Source organism: Coloeus monedula (assembly GCF_965178545.1).
Source record: "Coloeus monedula genome assembly, chromosome: 1".
NCBI classification, from domain to species: Eukaryota; Metazoa; Chordata; class Aves; order Passeriformes; family Corvidae; genus Coloeus; species Coloeus monedula.
The window spans coordinates 41,751,650-41,774,803 of NC_138781.1; the positions used below are offsets into that span (position 1 = coordinate 41,751,650).

At 38.3% G+C, this 23,154-nt stretch overlaps 1 protein-coding gene across 1 annotated transcript in view; it reads right to left on the reverse strand.

Annotated features, from left to right (window-relative positions):
• Positions 1 to 23,154, reverse strand: part of GADL1 (glutamate decarboxylase like 1) — an 81,789-nt gene that overhangs the window by 45,158 nt on the left and 13,477 nt on the right. The window contains exons 4-11 of the mRNA XM_082294712.1: positions 22,452 to 22,542; positions 21,742 to 21,848; positions 20,226 to 20,341; positions 13,747 to 13,826; positions 13,577 to 13,631; positions 10,115 to 10,231; positions 3,264 to 3,328; positions 2,935 to 3,016 (exon numbers count right to left, since the gene is read on the reverse strand). Of these exons, the coding sequence (XP_082150838.1) occupies positions 2,935 to 3,016; positions 3,264 to 3,328; positions 10,115 to 10,231; positions 13,577 to 13,631; positions 13,747 to 13,826; positions 20,226 to 20,341; positions 21,742 to 21,848; positions 22,452 to 22,542 (713 nt within the window). The remainder of the gene's footprint in view (positions 1 to 2,934; positions 3,017 to 3,263; positions 3,329 to 10,114; positions 10,232 to 13,576; positions 13,632 to 13,746; positions 13,827 to 20,225; positions 20,342 to 21,741; positions 21,849 to 22,451; positions 22,543 to 23,154) is intronic.

A 23,154-nucleotide genomic window follows, 5' to 3' on the forward strand; every position in this document is an offset into this window, starting at 1 on the left:
ATATAAGACCAAAACTGATTTCACCAATGTTTTGAGATTATTGGTCCCTCTGGTTTTGTGTTTAAACATTCACTGCCACTTATGACTCAGCAATACCAGTGTTTTCTGAGTAAGACTATCTTGTTGGAGAAGTGATGAAAGTTACTCAGGGCATGCCAGTGAAAAAGGAATAGCTGAGCACTTCTTGAGCGCTTTAAGCACTGAAGAACTACAGTCATTGATCTGAGCTTTTACAAAGGATTAACCAATCTCTCTTTCCCTTTGGTGAAAATGCTTTTCTCTTCTAATCAAGTCAAACACATTTCTCTTTTCTATCTCTACCTTCCTTGGAAATATTCCAACTTTGTTTCACTAAGGCTGGAAGATATACTCTTTTTATCAGCATTTCACTGCAGTTAATCTTTTTTTCTAGTTTTTTTTAAATCTATACAGAAAAATATTTAATTACAAAGTTTTTCATTCTAACAAGCCAGCTGCAATGTCTTAAATATATGAACACCGCTGAACCCCATTGAAGCAATGAGGCAAAAGAAAAACCCAAACAAAAAAAAAGCTGCTATTTCTTTTGTTAATGGGAAATTACAGTGCTGCCAGTACAGCTGAAATGTGACGACATCTTCTAAAGATTATTTTTCATATGGAAAGTATGAAAGAGAAAAAGAAAAACTGAAGGGGATTAACTTGTTCACTTATAATCAACTAAACCTAATTCTGAAGTATTCCACAGTTTTCAAATGGACCTCAAAGCAAATGGAAAAACAGGCTAACAAGACTTCCTTAATCAGTCTTTCAAAGGGAGATAAGGCAATTCATAAATGGGTCTTAACATTTGTGATTAACATTTTGTTGCTTTGATGTCTTGCAGAATTCAGCACTTCAGAATCTACCTGAGGTCCCTTGAACATTCACTAGCAGAGCAATGTGTTCCAGACTCTTCCAGCTCACATCTCAGCATCCAGCTCCCACTGATGCATCCTAACCACAGTGTGAAGGAATTACGTTCCCATATAAACGCGTGCTTCATCTTAGCCATAGGTATTTATGTGCTTTAAGAGAAGTGGAACAAGCTCCCAAGTGAGAAACTGATACATGTACTCTTCCCTTCTCTTACTGGTACAAAAATAGCATTTTTAACAGGAAACTGGATTCAACTTCCTGTTCTGGTATGGAAAGGATCAAAGTGAAGCAACATTTTTCTGTCAAAGTGTCTTAAATATGCATTTGATCTTTTTTTCTTAAGGATTTATATTCCAGCTAGTTAATAAGAAAGTACTCAAATCTGTGTGTGTCTGTTTGCATATAAAGACTTCACTGGCACATACACAGAATGAGTAAGAGCCAATTTTCCAGGAATTAGACGCAGAGTAAAACACCCTTTCTTCCTGATGCAGCAAAATCTGCTTTCCAGAACATCTCACCATAAAACAGGATCTGATGCTATGATCCATGATACTTCTGTTTTCACCCCTCAAAGACCCAGGATTCAGCTCTACAAGTACTTCCAACACAACATTGCCTAGCTGTGGTTTAGAAGTGGAATAGGATCACTCTACCAGACCTTACACTGCAGAGAAGGGGAATACAAGAAGGTTGCCAGAGCCCTGAAGTTGGAACAGTGTTCATAAAGGGACTCTAAATGCTAGAGCACCTAGAACATTTCAGTCCCCTTCATTTCTTCCCTCTTTCTTCCTGAGAAATTTCCACTATTCAGTCCAAGTAGCCTAATCATTACCTGGGGCAATATCTACATACTGGGCCTAATTAGTCAAAAACACAGCACTGAAATCTTCCCAAGCCTGCAATTAAAACACCATATTAATCTTAGTCAATAGCTTCATTCTGTTTGTTTCTCATCTTGGAATAAAGATAAAGCAATGGATGGTGACCCTGAAATTTAATCCTCTTTAATCCCACAGACTCTAGTCTAAGGAAATGAGGTGGCACACTTATCCTTGCTGTCCTGCCATGTCTCACCCCTGACCTAGAGCAATCGGCCCCAAGAGAGTGCTCTTTGGTCCTCATCAGTTCTTACTAACAGAAGTTAGTAACAAATTACATGGATAGGTAACCTCAGCAGCTGAACAGAAAATATCAGGTTTTTTGACAGAGATTTATTAAAAGTAATTTCCAAACCATGGCCACAAGATAGTGATGTAAACCCTAGGGGCTCCATATCTTTGTGATGATCAGTAAGGTAAAACTCACCCCTAATGGTGGACAGTGGGCATAAGTTTTAGCAGCTCTGAGTTTGAAATGAAGCTTGAAATAACTAACCTCTTACTGTTTTGTTTTAAGATAAAAGTATGTCACAAAGGCACAAGAAGGGATTTTTGCTACATTGCAGAGTCATCTTGAGATCAGAGCTCTGTTGTTTGCTTGCTATGCCTTTAAATTAGTCATGGCTTTTAGGGAAGTCTAAATCACCCTGCTGTTGAGGAAGAACCGGTAGAGTGAGGAGAGAAGGCTCAGCACCTTTACCTGCATGTGCTGTAACTCCTATCCCTCTCCCACTCTGGTGCTGCTGTACAAGGGGACGTGAAGATGAGCCCTGCCTGCTTTAAACAGTCGCAGCACTGCTGCAGTCCTGATGGATGACAGCTATTCTGAGGGCTTTGATGAGCTCGGTGTTAAAGTGTGCCAGGCCCAGGTGACAACATACTCCATTCTGAATGCAAATCATGTACAGAAGTTAACTAGCAAGGGCATCAGCTGCAAAATTTGACCACTTGTGAGTACAGTGACTTGGATCGTTTTCACCTTGTTCTTATTCACCCTTTATTAATTGATTAAGTGGTGAAATTCACAATAATATAATTCAGCCTTTTTACTGCAGTATAGTAAAACTGACTTTCAGCTATTTTCTAATTATTTCCACTTCCATATTACAGAAATGACAGGCTATTAGAATACAAAAAAAAAATCAGGAGTACTTACAGAGTTGTCTTTCACCAGAAGAGCACAGCACTGGATTCCTGCCAACAGCATTTTATGGGGATTCCAGGCAACAGAATTAGACCTGCAAAAATCATAAATGGAAAAAGGGAGGTGAAAATTGCATCTGTAATCATGGGTACTTAAGAATAAAACACAATCCAAGCAGACCAATCAGATTTCCTGTACACCCAGTCCCACCACAGGTTGAGAAATTTCTCCTAATAACAGTAATTTCTGTTTTGAAAAATGCAGAACTTATGGAAGCCAACAGGCCACATAACTTTCACCTCAATTCCTGGTAAGTGAGCCCATGAACTAAATTGACTTACCTGTGGATACCATGAAGAAGTCTGCGATGCTTCCTTGATATCAAAGCTGAGCCACCCCAAGAAGCCTGTTGGAACATTTGTAGAGCCAAGAAAATATTATTTGTAAAAAGTTATTTTGATAATACTTCAACTAGTAATTTCTAAAGATGTCTTATCTCATTTAAAACTTAGTTTACTGCTGTCTTGGGGTGACTTTATGATGTGTATCCCATATCGCTGCCCTATGCCCAGAAATTAATTTTTGTGCCTTTCTATGCCTTTAAACTGAGCCTGATAGGGGGGACGAAAACTTGAGCAAAACATTTTCAAAGCAGTTTGCAGCTTGTTCAAGGTCACACAGAGATAGAGACTTTTTTTTCAGCTGAGGTAGGAGAGCAGGAGGGAAGGGAAGCACCCGGCTTGCTTTTCTTTCCAGCCAGCTTTCAGCAGTTTTTTTTCTCAGCTCCTTTTCCTCTGGGGAGTTGAAATTTTGTTTTCCTGGGACTTTGTTTTTTTTCCTTTTCTCTCTGCTGGACTGTTTCAACATCAGAATACATTGGGAGGAATTTCCACCGAGGCCTTGGCCCCGGAGGTGGGCCCACCGCCCCATCCCATCTCCAAGGAGGGGGAGAGAGAGATCTATGGAAGGACTCTAAAATTTTCCCAGGTTTCTCTCAGCAGAGAGAGAGGTTTTATTATTTAGCATCATTATCCCTTTTCCTGTGTGTTTGTTAAATAAATAGTTTTTATTTCTTTCACTTTCCTTCGGGACTTTTTTTTTCCCCAAACCTGGTGGGGGAGGGGTGGTTATAGCCTGCCTTCTCTCAGAGGATATACTTCTACATTTGGCCAAACCAGAACAACTGCATGGTCAGTGGGCTAAATTTTGCCTTTAGTTTCATCTCCTGAAATAAAGATGGCAGCCTGGGGCTATGTCTGAAATAGAAGAGGTGGTGGTCTGCGCCACTACGTGAGCCACAAACCAGAGTGGCCCTTCTGTGTAAGCAAGGGCAATGAACTGAAACGTCCTTGCATAAGCAGACTCATTCCTGATGCCAAAGAGTTGCTTCCTTTCCCCCAGCCTTGACCTAAGCAATAACCTAAGCAGAAAGCCCCACTTTGCACATCTTCTTCCTGCTAGCCAATTCCTTTCTGAGAAATTCACTGGGGAAAGAGTAGACAGTGATAATCTCTGCCAGTTGCAAAGTCCAGGCTCAGATTGTGCACAGATATGAAAAGCAAAGTCTGTCAGTGAGCAGTAGCAGCATTTATGTTACCAGCAACCCAACTGACCTTAAAATGACTAAGACTCCCTCAGGTCATCTAAGAACTAAGTGTGGGCTCTAAGAATCACTTAGGCCTTTCTCTGTAGTGAGCAGCTCTCCACTGAAACTCCTTATTTAGTTCAATCTACTCTAGACACCCATCATTGGGTGACACCTTTGGCAGATGTGTCTCTCCAGGGACTATAGAAAGTACCCAGGCAACAAGCTTTTATTACACAAGTTTAATTTCTGGACAACCTGAATCAGGGAATGTGATCCTTTCTCATGAGTTCTGCAAGGATCATCAGGTGCTGTGAAACTTTAATTCTTAAACAACAACGTTTATCCACAGAGGAAAGGTGAGGAGAGCATGCAAACACTAGACATGTCACACAGTGCATTTGAGAAATTACTGATAAATAAATAAATAAAACTATTTTAATATTCATGCAGGCAGAATGCACTTAAGCAAACTACCTGTGAAGCAAGCAAGGTTCTTTAGAGACACACAGAAGGCATCAGTCCACAAAACATCTGAACTCAGCTTATTTTTAAAAAATATTTGTAAAGAAAAAGAAAATTGCTGATGTAAAGATTCCTGACCTAAGCATAGAAAATACATGCTTGTTTGGTTTTTGTTCTTTTTTTCTTTCCTTGAAATAAAAATACATGATAGCTGATACATGAATTTATCATCAGTATTAGCTTCACGGGCCATATATTAGGAACAAGAGCTGCTATCTCTGTAAGACAGGATGGCAAAGGCTCACAAGGGACATGAAAGGTTATTAACTTGTCTTAAAAAGTCATTCTGATTAATGCCCCAAATTAATGGAACTCATCATATTTGTCATGCTCACAACATCCTTGCTGAGACAAGGGCTGCTGCTCAGGCTACAGGTGGGACCTAAGGTAGGAAATTGTTTGCCTCGAATTTCATGGTAATCCTGCAGAACCATGACTTGTAACCTTGATTCTCCAGCTAGTCCAAATTTGCCATGTTATGGGATGACAATCTAACTGAACTTTCTATTCAAAGACAAATTTAACTCTTCTCATTCTCTGATTCAATAAAGTCAAAACAGTCACTAACTTACTCCCTGATTTTCAGAATTTATAAACAATCCATTAAAATACAATACATTTTTACAAAATTTGCATCCAAAGATTTGTGTGTTTGAAAAAGCTGACATTTGCACACTGTTTGTGGAAAACAGGACTAGAAAGGCCTTTGAGAGGTCATCTCAATGGTGTGTCACCCCCAAAGGCAAGATTAGCCATACTCCTCTCATTTCTCTCAACCACATCTTTTCTAGAGGTTATTAACCAACAAATCAATTAATCCTGTAATTAGCATTAAAGTGAAAAATAAAACGCAGAGAGAGACCAGCAATTGCTGCCTTCACAACACTATTGGCCCTACTTTCTGCCTTTGTTTTAAAAACTGCTACCGGAGACCTAGATGAGAGAAATTAGGTTATTCTCCTTGAGCCACAGCAATACAACATGAATTTGTGATCCATGTTTCTTTACTCAATTCAAGGAGCAACTGCATAGGGAGCCAGGGCTGGCAAAACAAAACCCCAAAACCAACAAAACAAAATAAACGAACAACCTTCCCAACCACAACAACAACAACAAAAAAAAACAAACAAAAAAAAAAAAACTCAGAAACAAACAAAACAAAAAACAAAACACCATGAATGAGAAGGCACTTAAGAAGACAGAATCGTTGGCTTTGTCTGGTTTTAAAGTCCTCTCTAATGATGGAAGCTGCACAACTTCACCACCTAATTTGTGTGTAACAGGAATAACACATCTTTAATTTAAAGTGTCAGTCCTAAACAATGTTACCTCTTGTCACACCTCCAGCGGCCAGGAGAACAGATTAGTCCTTTTCTTTCAGCAGCACCTTTTAAGGCTTCTGTAGACTATTGTGTACTGTCTATTTGTCTTCTCTAGTTTAAATAACATCAGTGCTTTCCATCTTTACTCATTGGTCATAATTTCTAGGTATGATTCTGTTTATCTACATTGCTTTCCCATTTTCTAATCTTTCTCCTGTACGGCCTTCTTGAACTGCATCTTTTTATTTGCACACGATCTAGATAAAGCAGATGGTGTATGAAGCAAAAAGAAAGAATCATTTTATGTGCCTCCTTTATTCAATTCTGAATGATATTTAACTCTATTTGAAAATATCACTGATTTGTGAACTAGAAAAAGATCAGGGCTTTACAGTAAAGATCTACTTTCTAGCCAACAATCCCCAGCCTGTGTTTGTGCACTTGATTGTTGCAGCGTAGAATTCTATCTTTATTGAACTGTAACTTAGTTTTTCCTCTTTTTCTCTCCAAATTGTCAAAATCCCTTTGATTTCTAATCCTGTCCTCCCACTCCCTTTTCCAGAAGTCTTAAATCATTTTCAAATTTGTCAGCATATTCTTTTTCATCTAAGTTATTTAATGAAAATACCAGATAATTTCTACCCTAGTATAGACTTTTGTGGAATCCTGCTCAAATTTTTTTCTCCTTTCAATGACCCACTGGTAACTGCTCTGTGGGTATGGTTTTCCAGCCAGGTTTTCACTCACTACCAGAGCAGCAGCTTGGCACGTTTCTCTGGCTTTCTGATGAGATATTGCAAAGACACAGTAGAGCTGACTGCTTCTCCTCCGTCCACAAGACTACAGAAGGAAGGCAGATTTATCAAACTAGGCTGACACACTTTGTTTAAGACAAATCCAGCTGAGAGCAATGCAGGGGAGGTCAAAACAGGACTATTACCAACCCGCGGCACACACAATGTAATTGCTAACAAGGTACAGAAAATTACTGTGTTTGGTATGCAACAAATCACTTACAGCTGAACTATGGGAATCAGTGTTCACTGCATGATTAAGCTAATTACCTAAGCATGGGCTAATAGGTCAAACCTGATTTTCTCTACCAGCCTAATAATAAGAGAAAAAACAATAATCAAAGTCAGGACCATCAGGGAAGAAATACTCGTACACAGCATTTAAAGCTACATGAAGACAATATATGACATATATAAATGCTGGAGAGCATATTGATGATACAAAACAAGTTATTAAGAAAGGCATCACAGATGAAGGTTGGAATACAGTAAGTAACTGGATTGCTGTAATGTGAACAATATAAGCTTGGCATAGCCTCTGCTCTTAGGCTTGACTGAACAGCTTGGCTGCTAGGACAGTTTGGACCTACTGGTATTATTTTCCTAAAACACTTTTCTTAACTCAGTTTTTCTCTCTGGTTTGTCTTCATGTGAGAGTTTATCTACTATTTCTGTCTTTATTGAAATTTATCTTCCTGAAGCTTACTGAATTTATGTTGACATTGTCCCTTTTGCCCTTTCTAAGAATCACAAGCTTTATCATTTCATATTTAATGGAAAGAGTCTCCCTAAGGCAAACACATCAATTTTTGGGATCAGAAAATATTCTGAAATTAGATGAATTGGTGTAAATCTGGAAGAAACACCACTGACATTCACATAAGATATTCTTAGTAACAGCTCATGGAAGTACTTATAGTAGATAATCTTGATGTCTGTCAATGATACATGAAAATTCCTAAATTAGACAGAACTTTACCTGGGTTTTACTCTTGGTTTTAATTGTACTGTATCTTTTTTCCTTCAAAGTTACAGCAGGCCTAAACACCAGTGCTCACTTGTTGTAACTCAGACTGCATAATGTGTAAATCATTCTACAAGAAGCCAGACCTTTCAGAGGACTGTAGATTCTCAGAGATTTCAAAAATATTACTGCCTATACTGCTAGGAGGTATGCTTGCTTAAAAAAAAAAAAAGAAAAAGAAAAAATTCAACTCTTCTCTGTACTTCTTACAGGCTTTCTGAATGGCACAGACAGAGTCTCACTGTTCCTGCTCACATAAAATTTCAGTAAATTTATTTCTAGTGGTGCTGTAAGAGAAAAAATGTCACACTTAGAATCACAGTCTGCTTGTTTTACCACAGCACAGTTGTATATACACATGCGTGCCTGATGTCACTTCTGTGGAAAGTTTTCAGTCTTTCCCCATATCATGTTCTCTTATAGATACAGCTAGGAACTTTTAACAAAAAAATAGAGAAACATCCACTCAACCCCTCAGTGAGTGTGAAAGATGAAGAAAATACTGATAGAACTTCTGGGAACCACTGAGAGGCTCATAACATGAATCACATCTTAAGAGAACAATTGTTCTTCCAGACTGCACACCCAAATTGTTACTGGACATCTGTTCTTCTACTGGGAAACAATTAACCTCTGACAACTAAAGTCATTTTAAAACAGAAAATTAACTTAAAGATATTCCTGGATATTTTTACCTTAGTTTAATATGCAGTAAAACTGGAAGAAGAAAGGTAGTTCTTTTCAAAACACTATCAGCTGGCTATGGTTCTGAATATGACCCAGATTTATCCCACTATATTTTAGTTCAGCTACAGGGAGACTACTCACTGTTCTCCTACAGTCACTGGAGATGGCTCCAGCCACATCCATTTGACTCACCCAAGGTCCAACACAGATTCCAACTACATCCCTCTTTCCACCAGCCATACACAGACACACAAGAGAGTTACTAACATGTAACTGGAGTGCTGCACTTCTGCTGAAAATCTGATGAGTCCTTCTCAGCAGCACACAGCTGTGAGGAGGCTTGGCAGACATTTTAAATATTAGGCCTAAATTTTGCATTTTTGTCTTCTAGACAATAAGAAAACTCTTTTGACTCACATGTACAGTGACTTTATTTATTAATGCCTGTGAGACATTTATTTGAAACATGCGTCACTGCCTACGTGATCTTCCTTTAGATACTCAACATTAAACAAACACTTCAGAAATTTAGAGCAGGTCTGGAAATATCCATAAGCATCGCTCCAGATTCTCTTATTGCTCCGTGACTTTTAATCTAGCAATTCTGCATTTGTGGCATTGCAATTATAAAGAGAATGCAACTTCAGAAAATATGAAGTGGCCTATTTCTAGAAAAATACAGTAACTGCTAAGTTTTTCAAGTAATAAAAGGGCACAATTCCAAAATGGATTTTAACATCCAGCCCTAAAATTACAAAGAAATTAAAAAAAAAAAATATCTGAACAGTTTAGGAAAATGTAAGGCGATATACAGGAAAGTTAAATCTGTAAATATGAAACAGAATAATTTATGACTGGTTCAGCCAGAAACATACCTTTATTTTAACCTGTACGAACCTCACACCCCAATTCTCTGTCTATTCCCCAAAAGGACATGGGGAGAATCAAAACTTACTCTTGGGTATAATCACTCTTGAGGCATTTTTAGGAGATTGCAAGAAGAAATTGATTATAAAATAATTTTGAAATATAACCTGACAAGAACAAAATGGCTTTGGCTGCTTGTCAGAACCAAGTCATTTGCTGATTTGCAGCATATGTAACAGAGTCAAATCAGAACATATTTCTGGTCCCTATGCAAAGAAAAAGAAATATTATTAGAGCCCAACTTCTAAAAAGAAATATCAACAGTCAAAGTAAAATAGCAATTATAAAAAAACAGTGCTAAACAAAACCACACAGTATACAAACTCACATCAACATGAAGCCAGAGGCCATGCTTTTCACAGATATCAGCAATTTTATCCAGAGGATCAAATGCTCCCAGCACAGTTGTGCCTGCTGTAGCACAGACAAGAAATGGTGCTGACCCCTGCAATAGGATTCAAAACAAAAAAAATATTATCCTTTGCACTGCTCATTTCCTTTTTGTATACTTGCAGAGCTAAAGTATAAAAAGATCTAGGAATGTAGGACAAAGATACGACAATCAACATTTTAGTTTCCCAGCAGAAGGTACTGCATTTAATAGTGCTGAATCTCTTTTTTTTTTAATTAAAAAAAAAGGCACTTTCCATTTCTAGTTAACACCATCCCAGGGCAGACTTCTGCAGCTTCAGACTGTTTTGACAGATGCTAGTTTTGTCAAAATCAAAACATACCAGATATTTGACATCTCTCTTTATACACTGATTTTCATTTCTTAGTCTTCCACATTTCACTACCATATTTGCTGTCATTCTGACTGATAAAATAAAGCTACTAGCTCAGCCAGCAGACTGCCCATGCAAGGAAAGGGCTCATCCCTTTAGAGTTTCCACCTGCACTGTCTCTGCAACATCCCTATTCCCTGCCTGGTGAAGAGGAATCTTCAGCTAGGGAACATGATTTGCCTTCAGCCACATTGGCACGTACCATGACAGGGACAATCACCAACTGATCCCATGCCTGACCTACAGCTCAGCACTATTCCCTTGCTCCCACTCCTGTCTAGGAAAGAAGAAGGGCTGTAGACAGTAACTGAATGTTAGAAGAGAGACCACTGGAAATCTCAGATAGTGCTAAGGTCAGGCAGGTGGGATAAGGAAAACTTTTGTCAGGTTGTGGTCTCAGACAGCCACTGTCAGCCATCCATCTTTGCTTTCCCTTGGGCTGACAGCAGACCAGTTCATGGACCCTTGCAGACCTGTGTGCCAGCATCTACTTAGGAGCAGAAACTGCAACAATGAAAAGAATTGGTGAAGTCTGTAACAACTCCATGAAATTGAGGGTATCAGCCCTAGCAATGAGTGTACAGTCTCACTTGTAGGTAAACGCATGCTGAAAGGACTGCTCTGCACAGTTCAGCATCTGGCCTATGAAATGACAACACAGTTACTGAAGAGGCACTAAAGTGGTTGTTAAATAGTACAAGCTGGGATCACTGAAGTTCATCATTTGCAGTGAATTAAATCTCTCAGATGATGTAATTGTGTCTACAGAGGTAACTCAGTGTAGCTTTAGTGAAATCAGACATCAGCTGAAAAATCAAACTCCACACAAATCTTCCACGTATCTTCACTGAGCTGAAATCTGCTCTCTTTTTTTTTTTTTTTTTTTTTTCAAAGTGTTGCTACTTTAAGTATCTACAGACAGACAGGACTGATTCACATTTGCACTCTGACAGTTTTTTACAGTGTAGAGGACTGTGAGAAAGGTACATAGTTATGATTTATCTGTATTTTGAATTTTCTTTACAAATGGCTAAAGCAGTGAAAAGTAACACTGGAATGAACTTAAATTAATCCCATACATTCACAAAGACTTACGAGCCCTTAATTTACTTCTTGGTCATTTATTCTGAACTACCACAACAGTCAAACGAACTTACAAGTCAGCCTGAAGCTCAAGTACAAAACACTTGCAAGTGAGGCAAAGATGTATCCAATGCATCTATCTTCTGTTAAGCATTCCCAGCAATTTTCTCCCACAGCTTCATCAAAGTCAAAGGTTCTCAAGCAGCCAGTTGGCAGCACAACTGAATACAGGGACAAGCCACAGATCTCTACAAATTCCAGTAATTGCTACCATTATACTTTTCCCACAAAGAAGGGAACTAAATTTTTATTATTATTGACAATATAGTTAAAGAAATCTTCCTGCCTAAATTCTCTAAAAAGAGGCCTAAGACTCTTGCTATTCATATTCAGTGATCATTTTGTGCTTCTATCACTAGTAAATACATCCTCTGCTGTCTAGAGTCATTAGAATATTTACTGTAATTCACTGAAGTGTCCTTCTGTAAAAGCTGTAAAGTAGCACTTTATCAAGGACAGGCACACTTACTGAAGCTCTGATGAAATGAAAACCTTCCAATACACCTGTAACTTCCATTAAAATGCAAGTGAAATTGTGTTTCCCTGTAAGCAGAGCATTTTAATATAGAACATTTGCTTTTAAGTTGTAGATTTCCATACTGAGGCTGACCTTTTTAAAAAAATCATAAATGTCAGATGATTCCTTTCAAATGACCATTACATGTACTGTTACATGAACAAACAAGAATACCGTTTTTGCAAAAGCAGAGTTGACTCTCCTGCAAGCCTGCTTTTTCTTGCTCTGTTTTATTTCAGTCCCTTTTTTTCCCCCAGTTTGCTCAAATGAGTAAAGTACAGGTTGTCATCCTCAGATAACACAAAGTACAGAAGGAGGCAAGCAAGGGAGTTTGCTAGGTCATTAGGGCCCCCATGTAACCACAGCTCTGCTATCCAGCATGAAACTCAAATAAGAGATGGTTCTTTGGCAGAAAATGTATCTAAATCAGAACTTACTGAAAGCTATTGTGGCCATGCTATTGCAGGACAGGACAGGGCTGCCTTGGCTTTTTATCAGCCACAAAGGTAGATTTCCCAAGATAGGATTCCACGGAATGTATTGTCCATGCCATGGACATTGCACTAGTTGCTTTGTATTCACTCACCATGGACTAAGGGCTGAGCTCTGAATTCTACTGCTCTGATGCACAAACTGGAAGTGAGAAATAAGGTGATAAGCCAAAAGAAGATCCTCTTGGAAGTCACGTTTAGTCCTTCAGGCTCTCTAAAATAAATTATGTTGACTATAGGTAAGCACTGTCTTACAGATTGTGAGAATGTATGTTAATGTTGTCCAAATACACACATCAGCGCCTTTCCAAATGCTTGCCTTTTGACTTTCTACTTGGCAAAGTCCCTAGGGGAAAAGAGGCATACCTCTGCACTCTGGCTACAATAATAGAAAGGATGGAATTTAGCATTTGAAGCTTGTAAGATAGTTTTAGAGACTAAGCTACACGTTACCATTCTTGGTCACTACAGAGGCAATAGAGCAATAGCTGGTGTAATTCACTGAAAAACCATTTTAGGAAAACATACTGCATCCATTTAAAAAAGGATCAAGGGCAAAAGAAATCCTATAAGAAGTGTGCTAAATACTTCAAAGCAGCATTGTACTCGGGACTTTCATTAGCAGTAAACACCCTGTGGAATTTTCCTCCCTTCTAAGAGTGTAGAACCCATAAGCCTTGGCTTGTTTCACAAGTTTGTGGCAAAGAGATTGCACCTGTAAGAAAGACATTGTTACATTAACTGCCCTGTTTTTAAGATTTTGGTCACTCTTAGTTTTCCTTCCACTCACTCAGACACAAGCACACAGTCTGCATACACTCCTCTCTCCTTCATGCTCTCTCTCCCCCTCTCACCTCTTTCCTGGCCCGCTGGACTTGTTTCTCCAGTTCCTCAGGTATCATCTTACCTCTAAGGGACACAGATTTAAAACTTTTTCAGTTACATTCAAATAGGTTAGTTATGTACAGCACTACTGCATTTTTAAAAGGCTCAGAGATCACAGTCATGGCTTTTGCTTTCTTACCTTTCATCTGTTTTGATGAAGTACACGTTCTCTGTACCAATACCCAGGAAGGAGGCTGCCTTCTTCATGGAGTAATGGCACTGTAAATGAGAGAGGCACAAAAAAAAAAAAAAAAGGCACATGCAATTAAAACAAGGGAAATAAATTCCCTAACATAGGGAACAGTGACACTAAAATTAATTCAACAGCACCTAACAGCCATGACAACATATTCTAACACAAAAAGCAAACTGATAAGGTACATATCACACAGTCCATCTTGTACTTTAACGATAACACACACTTAAAGCTGGGGGGGAAAAAAAACAAAAAAAGGATGTGCACAATGTTTCAAAAGCAGGCTAAAGAGAAAAAGGAGAAGCTCTATTCCATACAATTTTTCTTAAAGCTGGTTCTACATTAGAATGAAAAGTAGAAGCTTTGAAATGTCATTAGGGAAGAATTATTAATTTTTTGAAAATGTTGTAATAGAAATGAGTCAAAAGTATCAATGAGTGCAAGAGTTAGGATGTGCATGAGGAAAAGGGTCTAAAGGCTATTTAACACAACAGCCTGGAAGCAATTAATGCGGTCTGAAAGTCCAAAAGCACCGCTCCTTGGAAATTGGACCCTTAGTTAGGATGTATCTTATGGTACATTTGAAGCCTCTACCACTTTATGCTTGTAACTCTTCTGTATGCTGGCTCCAAGCCTCAGCTGGTGGCCACTGCCAGAGACAGGATACTAGCTAAGCTGACCTGTGGCCTAATTCAGCAACCCACGTCCACAGGATCAAGGAGCTCAAGTTCCAAGACCTACCAAAGCTTAAGATGTGTTACATAGGGATTTGCAAGGCTTTCAACATCCTATCTCTGATAAAGGATCTGGAAATCATGGTGGTGTGAAGAGAGTTCACGTGAATGTGAACCTTACTTAGAAGCTATTATGAAAACAAGCAGACTTTAGACAGGACTCAACACATCTTCAGACTTTAAAGTGGATTTTGCAAAAGGGTCCAGTGTGGACAAGGCTGCATTTTTCGGAAAATTAAGTTACTATTTTAGCAAAGAATTTTAGCTAGGTCTCATCACAGAGACATCTCTGAATGAGTATAAAGACACATACAGCCCCCTTTTCACTTCACACTGAATAAAGGGCATCAGTCTATGAAGCCCATGAAGCAAGTGTAAAAGAGGATTTTAGAGGTGGGTGTTTACTTAATCAGAATGCAGTAAAATGATTAAGGTGAGAATGCTATTCAAGCCTACAGACCACTCCATACTTCTTACAAGCTTTTTTCTGTTGAACAAATAGTAATGGTTTATCTAACCATATTTCCAACATTCATCTTTATCAGGACCTGCTCTACTGTGGATACTGTTATTCCAGCATAAGAACACTTTGTCTTATTCCAGAACAAGAGTACACTGATCTCTGCTTAATTTGCCTTCAAGATTAGCCTGGGAATTCAAGACACAGTAACCTTCTTGACCTGAAGATATTTAGATGTCAAAACTACCCACTCATAGCAGTGGAGTCAATTTCAAGAGTACACCACATCCCATAGGACTAGACAGTTCTTGTCAGAACCAAGACCATCCAACCCTTGGATTATCACCACCCTTCTCACAAAAATAAAATTGTCTCTTTTACGCATTATTACTGAAGGGTTAAAATAACACATACTCCAGCAAACACGAAGATGTCTAGAATTGTTACTTTTCATACAGGAGGTGAAGCCAGGTGGTTAATTAATTCCATTTTCTTCCTGAGAGTTCACACAAATGCAGTTACTGCAGAACATAATTATGAAAAATGTACAACATTTTAATGTGTGGGCATGAATATATTAAGGGTATTAAAGCCTGTCATGCTTATTTTGATGAGATCGATGATCTCAGAGGGCTCTTTTTCTTTTTGACAAAGAGGTTTCCCCCACCATCACCCACTCTTTAAACAAAGGCATATGAAGACACTACCTGATACTATTGAGTAGTTTTAAGAAAGCTTAATTTGTAACATGACACATCCACAAGGCCTTTAGGGCTCCGTCACTTAGACTATTACAAGAATAATAACACACATAGGTAGATAATTAGTCTTACATTACATCAATAAAGGTAATAATGATTGTAAGTGGCTGTGTGTTGTTCAGTATAAGTTTGGAGATGTTTTTGACTGACTAGTGAATCACTTAAACTACAAAGTGCCTCCATCACTGATTTCTAGCCATTACTTTCAAATGAAAGGTATGAATCACCAAGAATAATCAGATTGCTCCAAACTGAGAAAGCAGTAGACCTACAAATTCAGTATACTAGTAAGCAAACAATCAGTAAATCATATATTTTATTATAAACAGTGGTATGAGACACTGGGGGAAAGATAAAAGAGGCTTGAGTACCTGAGAGATTATACCAAAAAGCAGAGGAAAAGAGAAGAACAAAGGGAATACAAAGACAAACAGGCCGCAAAATGCATTATTTTTCCTCCAGAAGTACTTCTGTACTTCTTGGAAAATTCCGTCCTCCAGTAGGACAGAAAAAGAACAAGACTCATAGACTTGGAATATTCTTCCTCTGATGAAAAAAGAGGTCTTTCAGTTATATTGATTGAAAACATGTAAGAATTTCTTCCCCCCCTCCCACCACTATCACTACTAGAAGCCATTATGTTAAACTGCATTACATCATAGCATCTCCAGTTACAAGAGTGTCAACTAATTCACTTTTCATAGTTCCCTTTCCAAAAAAAGGAGAAAGAAATATCCAGATTAAAAGTATTATTTTAAGTACTGTGAGTTCAGATTACTTTTGCCATATCTTTCACAGTTTAGTTTGTTTGGACAAATTATTAAATCCGTAGCCATTTGCAGTAAGAAATTACCACCTTTGAGCACAAGATCAAATTGGAACATTGGTGCATTTAAGATATGCTGATGTATTATTTTACCTATATCTAGACGTAATTTTTGTTTCCTGATAATGTTTGCAAAGACAAGGTACTTTCTACCTGTGCTCATTAAAACAGAAGATAAATTTGTATTTTCCTGCTGTTAAAAAGTTTCCTAGAAACATGATTGCATAAAGCAATTACATTATTATGAGATTGTTTTACTACTCATTTTTGTCTGTTGTAATTTCCACAGGGGACAACATGATGAGTTAATGTTGTGTTCTCTCACTTTATTACTTTCACGATCAAGTTGCACTGGGGAGGAATTTAGTTTCATTCTAAAAAAAGCTTCTCATATCAGTATGTGTATTTCAACTGTTTACACATCCTTCTACCCTTAGTTACCTCAAATTTAGCAGATTTCTATCTGTCAGATCAATGTAATACATACTCATGCCAGAAAAAAAAGTTTAGATGGGACTCAAATAACAAAAAGTGATAAAAAGGTGGGCTGATATCTATAACTGGAACCATATTCGTCCTCTACAGAGCCACAAATCATGCCTCAAGAAAGTGGGATATGACAACTACTCTTCTACTGCTACTGTCTCTAGAGGAATCACCCTGTAATGGTCCAGAAAAAGTACTACAGAGTAGCAGCATAAACTGTGTTCACTGTGTATCACCACAGTTTTAAATACCTAAGCATTTTACTTGCAGGAACAAGGAGTCTTTTTTATTCCTGAAGGCCAAACACAATATGTGAGGACCTCGGGTGGGCCATGCATTAAATATCTTTATGTTATGCAAGAACATACAAAAAATACATAGCCCCAAATAGCATCAAGTCATTGAAAGTCTGTGCATTCCCCTGCTCTGCAGCAGGGCAAATCTTTCAACCCGACAAGTGCCAAACTGCAATCTAGGGACTTAGCAAATCAAGGCAAAAATAATTTTATTTCGTCGCAGCACTGCAGCCAAGCCCTAAAATGACACAAGGGCCTTGAACAGTCATGTTGTTTGACTCCTCACCAGTACTTGGTTCATTACAGCCTCATGGCTTCTCCATGCCAATGCTGTTGCCTGATTCATGTTGAGGATAAACCCAGGTTGTTAACTTTTCCAAGTTTTGTTTTCATTTTTATTAGTTTTGATGAGGGGATGGGGGGGGGGGGGGGCAATTTGCTTCTCCAAAAACAAGCAAAGGATGTTTGGAGAGGGGATCAAGCATACCCTCAGGAAGCTCATGGATGACACCAAGCTGGATGGGAGATCAATCTGCTGGAGGGTAGGAAGGCTTTGCAGAGGAAGCTGAGCAGGCTGAAATGATGGGCAAGGCCAAGTGTGTGATGTTCAACAAGTCAAAGTGCTGAATCCTGCACTTGGGTCACAGCAACCCCAGGCAGCACTACAGGCACAGGGAGGAGTTGCTGCAAAGTGTCCCAGTGGACAAGGACCTGGGGGTGCTGGTCAACAGCAGCTGAACATGAGCCAGCATGTGCCCAGGTGGCCAAGAAGGATCATGTCATCCTGGCCTGGAGGTTCAGAGGGGACCTTATTGCTCTCTACAACTGCCTGAAAGGAGGGTGTAGCCAGGTCACGGGTCAGGATCTTCTCCCAGGCAACCAGCAAAAGGATGAGAGGATATAGCCTCAAGCTGTGCCAGGGAAGGTTCAAGTTGGACAATAAGAATTTCACCACAGGAAAGATTAAGCACTGGAAGTTTGCCCAAGGAGGTGGTGGAGTCACCATCCCTGGAGGTGTTCAAGGAACAACCAGACATCGCATTTAGTGCCATGGTCTTGTTGACAAGGTGGTAATCAGTCAAAGGTTGAACCTGATGATCTTAGAGATCTTGCCCGACCTAAATGTTTCCTTGATTCTGTGATTCAAAGGTGCAAAATGTTACATAAGACTCAAAATAAAAACAATAATAAAAAAACTAAGATTGTATGACACCAGAACTTTTGTACTTATCTGAAGTGTGGGCTACTGATTACATACATTCTCAATATGGCATATCTGAACAAATGTTTCCAAAAGGTCGTGTACCTTGGACTCAGTATAGGTAAATCTAAAACAAGTAGAAATGAATATGCCCTTTTACACCCTGATAATGATGAATAAACACCAGTGATCTTAGAAAATACTCACATTATCTAGATATTAAAAGCATCAGTTTTACAGTAAATGATTATTGAGTACTAAGAATTACGTAGTTGTGTGAATCAAACGAAGTATCAGCGATCAAAAGCATGGCCTTACAAATAATTTACCAATTTATTTTTCCTGGTCATCTCTATGTTTTATGGTTTTGGTCTTCCTGGTGAAGCAAAGACGTAAAAATAAATTTATTCTGGCACTCAGTTAAAATTTCTTTCGACATGAAATTAAATGTTTGTTTATTTTAGAGTAAGAAATGAGTTGTAGTTAAACCATGCAATGAAATAAAATGTTACTTCATGATAAAAGTTTCATGGGCTTCACTTCAAAAGCACTCATGGAACTTGCTTCAAACTCATTTGTTCCTCCTTAACGATTTTGAAGATGTAACATGATGGATTAAATATGAACTGGCATGTCATTTCATACACACACTTTTCAGGAAAAAAAAGAAAACAAACAAGATAGTATATTTTGGTTGGGAGAAAAAACAAACAAGCCACCTTTATTTAGGACATGTGGGCTCCGTTTCAAAAGACATGTGTTATCCTGGAAAACTTATACAATTCCTTCATCCTTCAGGCTTCTTCAAAATCAGCCTCTCATCTATTTACACTGCAAACTGTTTGGAGCATAAAAGTCCAAGCTAAAATTATTCTAGTAACTCTATTTTCTAATACAGTGAGGTTCTGTACAGACTTCCACTGGGGCCTTTATACAGTAGAGTCAGAATTAATAAGAACTCTTCACTAATCAAATTATAAACACTTAAAATTGAAGGGACAGGGAAGAGAAAAAAGCTTCCAGAAACTACCTTCAGAATAAATGTATGAACGTGACTCAATTTCCCACAGGCATTTTGGACTGATATTATTCAAAAACTTTAAAAATTAGCTACATATTTTCAATTATTTAAATTAAAAATGTCTAAAGGTCCAGCATTTTTTTCTGAGAGGCATATGGTGGGTTTGACTCTGTACCACAACCAATCTGTATTCAGACATAGGGCAGAGTGGGAGCTGCAGAGAGCCATCTCACAGGTCCACAAGTACTCAGTTTAGTACAAATTAAACATGCAGAAAAAAACCTTTGACATCCAAAACCTACCTACAGTTCCCGCTAGACTTTATATTGTGGGAAATCAGATGCTGCAGACCTCCACAATAAAGCAAATGCATTCTGCTTCAGGTTTGCCCCATGTACAACCTATTCTTACATCAGCAGTTTTCAAAGCAGGAACATCTGTGTTTGTTTTCTGAAAGCAAGAAAGCAAGCTTCTGCAGGGAAATTTACCATCAGACTTCTCCACTTAGCTCCAATATTCCACATCATACACTGATGTCAGAATTAGTGTACCAGTGCCCCATCAGATATGAAAATGATATAATTCTGCAGCTATTGAAAAACATAGATCAGAAAGCTTTTCTTTGTTTTCGTTTTACCTCTTCTGAAGCAAACAGAACTAGTCTTGGCAGACTTGAAAGCCCTTTCTCCTTTATCTCAGGACAAAATTTGTATCTTGCTAAATTCATAGCATACATATTAGAAACAGAGCCACCTGCAAAAAGAGACATACAAATATTGTATTAGCCACAGTATGAGTACCTTCCCTGCATCTGACTGCTTGACCTATTAAGAGAAAAATAAACTCCACAGATATCCTAGCGATGCATTCATCACAGTTTATTTCCTCCCCTGAAGGCTACACACATAAAATGAACCTTGGGCTCTGCAGCAGGCATGGAAACAGAGCCTCTTTGGATGTGCTTTGGGGATATTTCCTGAGGAATAAGAGCTGTGCCCAAGCACAAGTTCTTCCCAACAGAGAACACCCTGCCACAGCACCTTCCCCTCTACACTGAAGCAGTGCGAGCTCAGCTGCCCACACCAAGCTCAGAGCCTTGGAGATCTCTTGGGTAACCAGGCCTCAAAGGACCATGGGAGAAAAAGGTCTTTGGGAAAAAAAAAAAACGAACAAAACCAAACACAGTGAGTGGGAACTGAAAGATCTGCAAGGTAAGATCTGGACAGGCTTTATTCACTTGGGACAGGTTTTATTCACCTGGAAAGGCAAAATCAAAGGAGTAAGAAAAACCCTTACATAGAAGTAGGACCAAGAAAAGGACAATTAATTTATCTGCTCTCAGTAGATCACTAAGTTCTAAGCCAGAAATTCTGCTGTAATAGTAAGGCTTCTACCAAAAATACTCATCAAATTTTATGTGAAAAAAAAAAAATCCATACCATTTTTATATTAAAAAATATGGAATTTTAGCTTATTTATTTTTCTACCACTCATGTGTAGGCTAGAATTACTGACTTTGTTTCAGTTTTGGAGGGGGAGTTTAAACTCATGTACTCATTAAATTTCTCTTCTCACCCCCAAAATAGATATAAAATCTTCACATCTAGCCTAATTATTTGTTATCTGAATAATCTGGAATATCACCATTATGCTTCATTATTCCAATGCGGTGGGCTGGAACACTGCCTTACAGAACATTTGAAAAACATAGTTTATCAAGCAGCTTAAGAAATATCTGTTTGGCCTAATCATAACATTTAATAAAATTATGAAAATTCAAAGGAGTTAAGGTCATGTAAACTCTTGCTGCCATAGTTCATAGGCAGAATACACCTATCTATAACCTCAGGCACCATGGGCTGATGTCTATCACATAAATCAGCTCCCTGCCTGTCAGCTGACTCATTCCAATGAGGCTGTTGGTGTTGTTAATAAGATCAGGAAGAGCATTAGCTAAAAACAACTAATTTCCATGTAATTATATTTAATGTAGAACTTTTTTCATTCATTCACTGGTCAGAATCACCTAATAATTGCTAGAAACACATATGATAAGCCTAGATTAAATAAATAAATAAACTCCAATGTTCATAGAAGTAATGGTATTAGGCATTAGTTTATAATGACCTATCTTGAGGTCTGACTGTTCTTACCTGGATTAAATATACCATCTCCTTCTTCCCAGCCTATGAATTCAATCATTTTCTTGATGACTGCTTCTTCCACCAACAGAAACACAGGGGACACTTCATATGTGTATCTAAAGAGAAATAATAGCATAATTGGTATTAAAACTACAGAACTCATGGCACAGAGTATTGCTAAAACTAGATAAAGGCTTCCTGCACCTTTCCTTAATCTATCAGCAGCTGATCACCACCAGCAGTTGGACTCTAAACTAAAAACATTATGGATCTGATCCAGTAGAGCAATTGCTTAGTTTATCTCAGCATCTTATTGACACTTCTACTCTCAAAGTAATACACCAGAGTTTGCTCTTAATGTAGGTCACGCTTAAATTTCAGCTTTACATTTGCAAGTAAACAGTAGACAGGTAACCATCTTTATTCAACTCTGTGCAGAATGCCTCAAAGGAATGAACAACTAAGTTAAGTCTGATTAATTCATTTTTATGTACTAAATAAAAGTCTAGGTTTAATAGCATTGAAAAAAAAAAATCTCTCCTCTTAAACCCCATCTTCAGCCAATCTGAACCTGCCTGTTTTTTCTCCCAAGGTCTTGCACAATTCTTACCTCTTCTGTAACACTGAGAACAGAAATCAGAAGCAAGAAAGCAAAAAAAAAGCTGTTATTCCAAAAAGCATGCTAATTCATCATCAAGAGGACAAAGAACCACACTTACACACTGGGGTTCAGCGCTTCCGTAATGAAACGTGCCACTAATGAGTAATAATCTATTCCAGCATACAGCTGATTGAAAAATCTTGGATGATCTGAAAATACAGATGAAAAGCAAGTGACAGGATACACCAGAAAAGAGAATACATTACAGTCCCTCTTAGCTGAATGCTGATCATTGCAAACCACAATTCACTCCATTCTCTCGGTATTCTCTGGATTTACTGTCCTTTCCTTAAGTTAGACATTCCTTTGAAAGTAAATTTAATAAGCACTTTCAAACATCAAAATGTGGCTTGGGAAATGCAAGTGGTGCACAGGATGAATATGAGCTGTTCACAAGTTTAATAAATCAAAAATTAAAAGGGATTGACAATTGAGTATACATAGTGACTTTAAACAGTGGGTTTGAGAGGCCACAGATGATGCTCAGCCAAATTTTGGTAAGCAGTAGAAAACAGGAACCTGCTGATCCCAGGCAGCTGTACCTTTTCTCACACCAAAGTCTCAACACAGAGAGAAAGAGGCAGTCTAACAGCTTGGAAAATTTTGCTGCACAATTAAAATGAATGAGAAGCTAATAGAATTTGTTTACCTGCCTTGAAACACTGAGATATAACTAATTTTGACAAAATTCTATCCTATTGCTGCCTATAAAAACAACACAGTTCAACAGAGGGATCACCACCTAAATTTTAATCCATAGC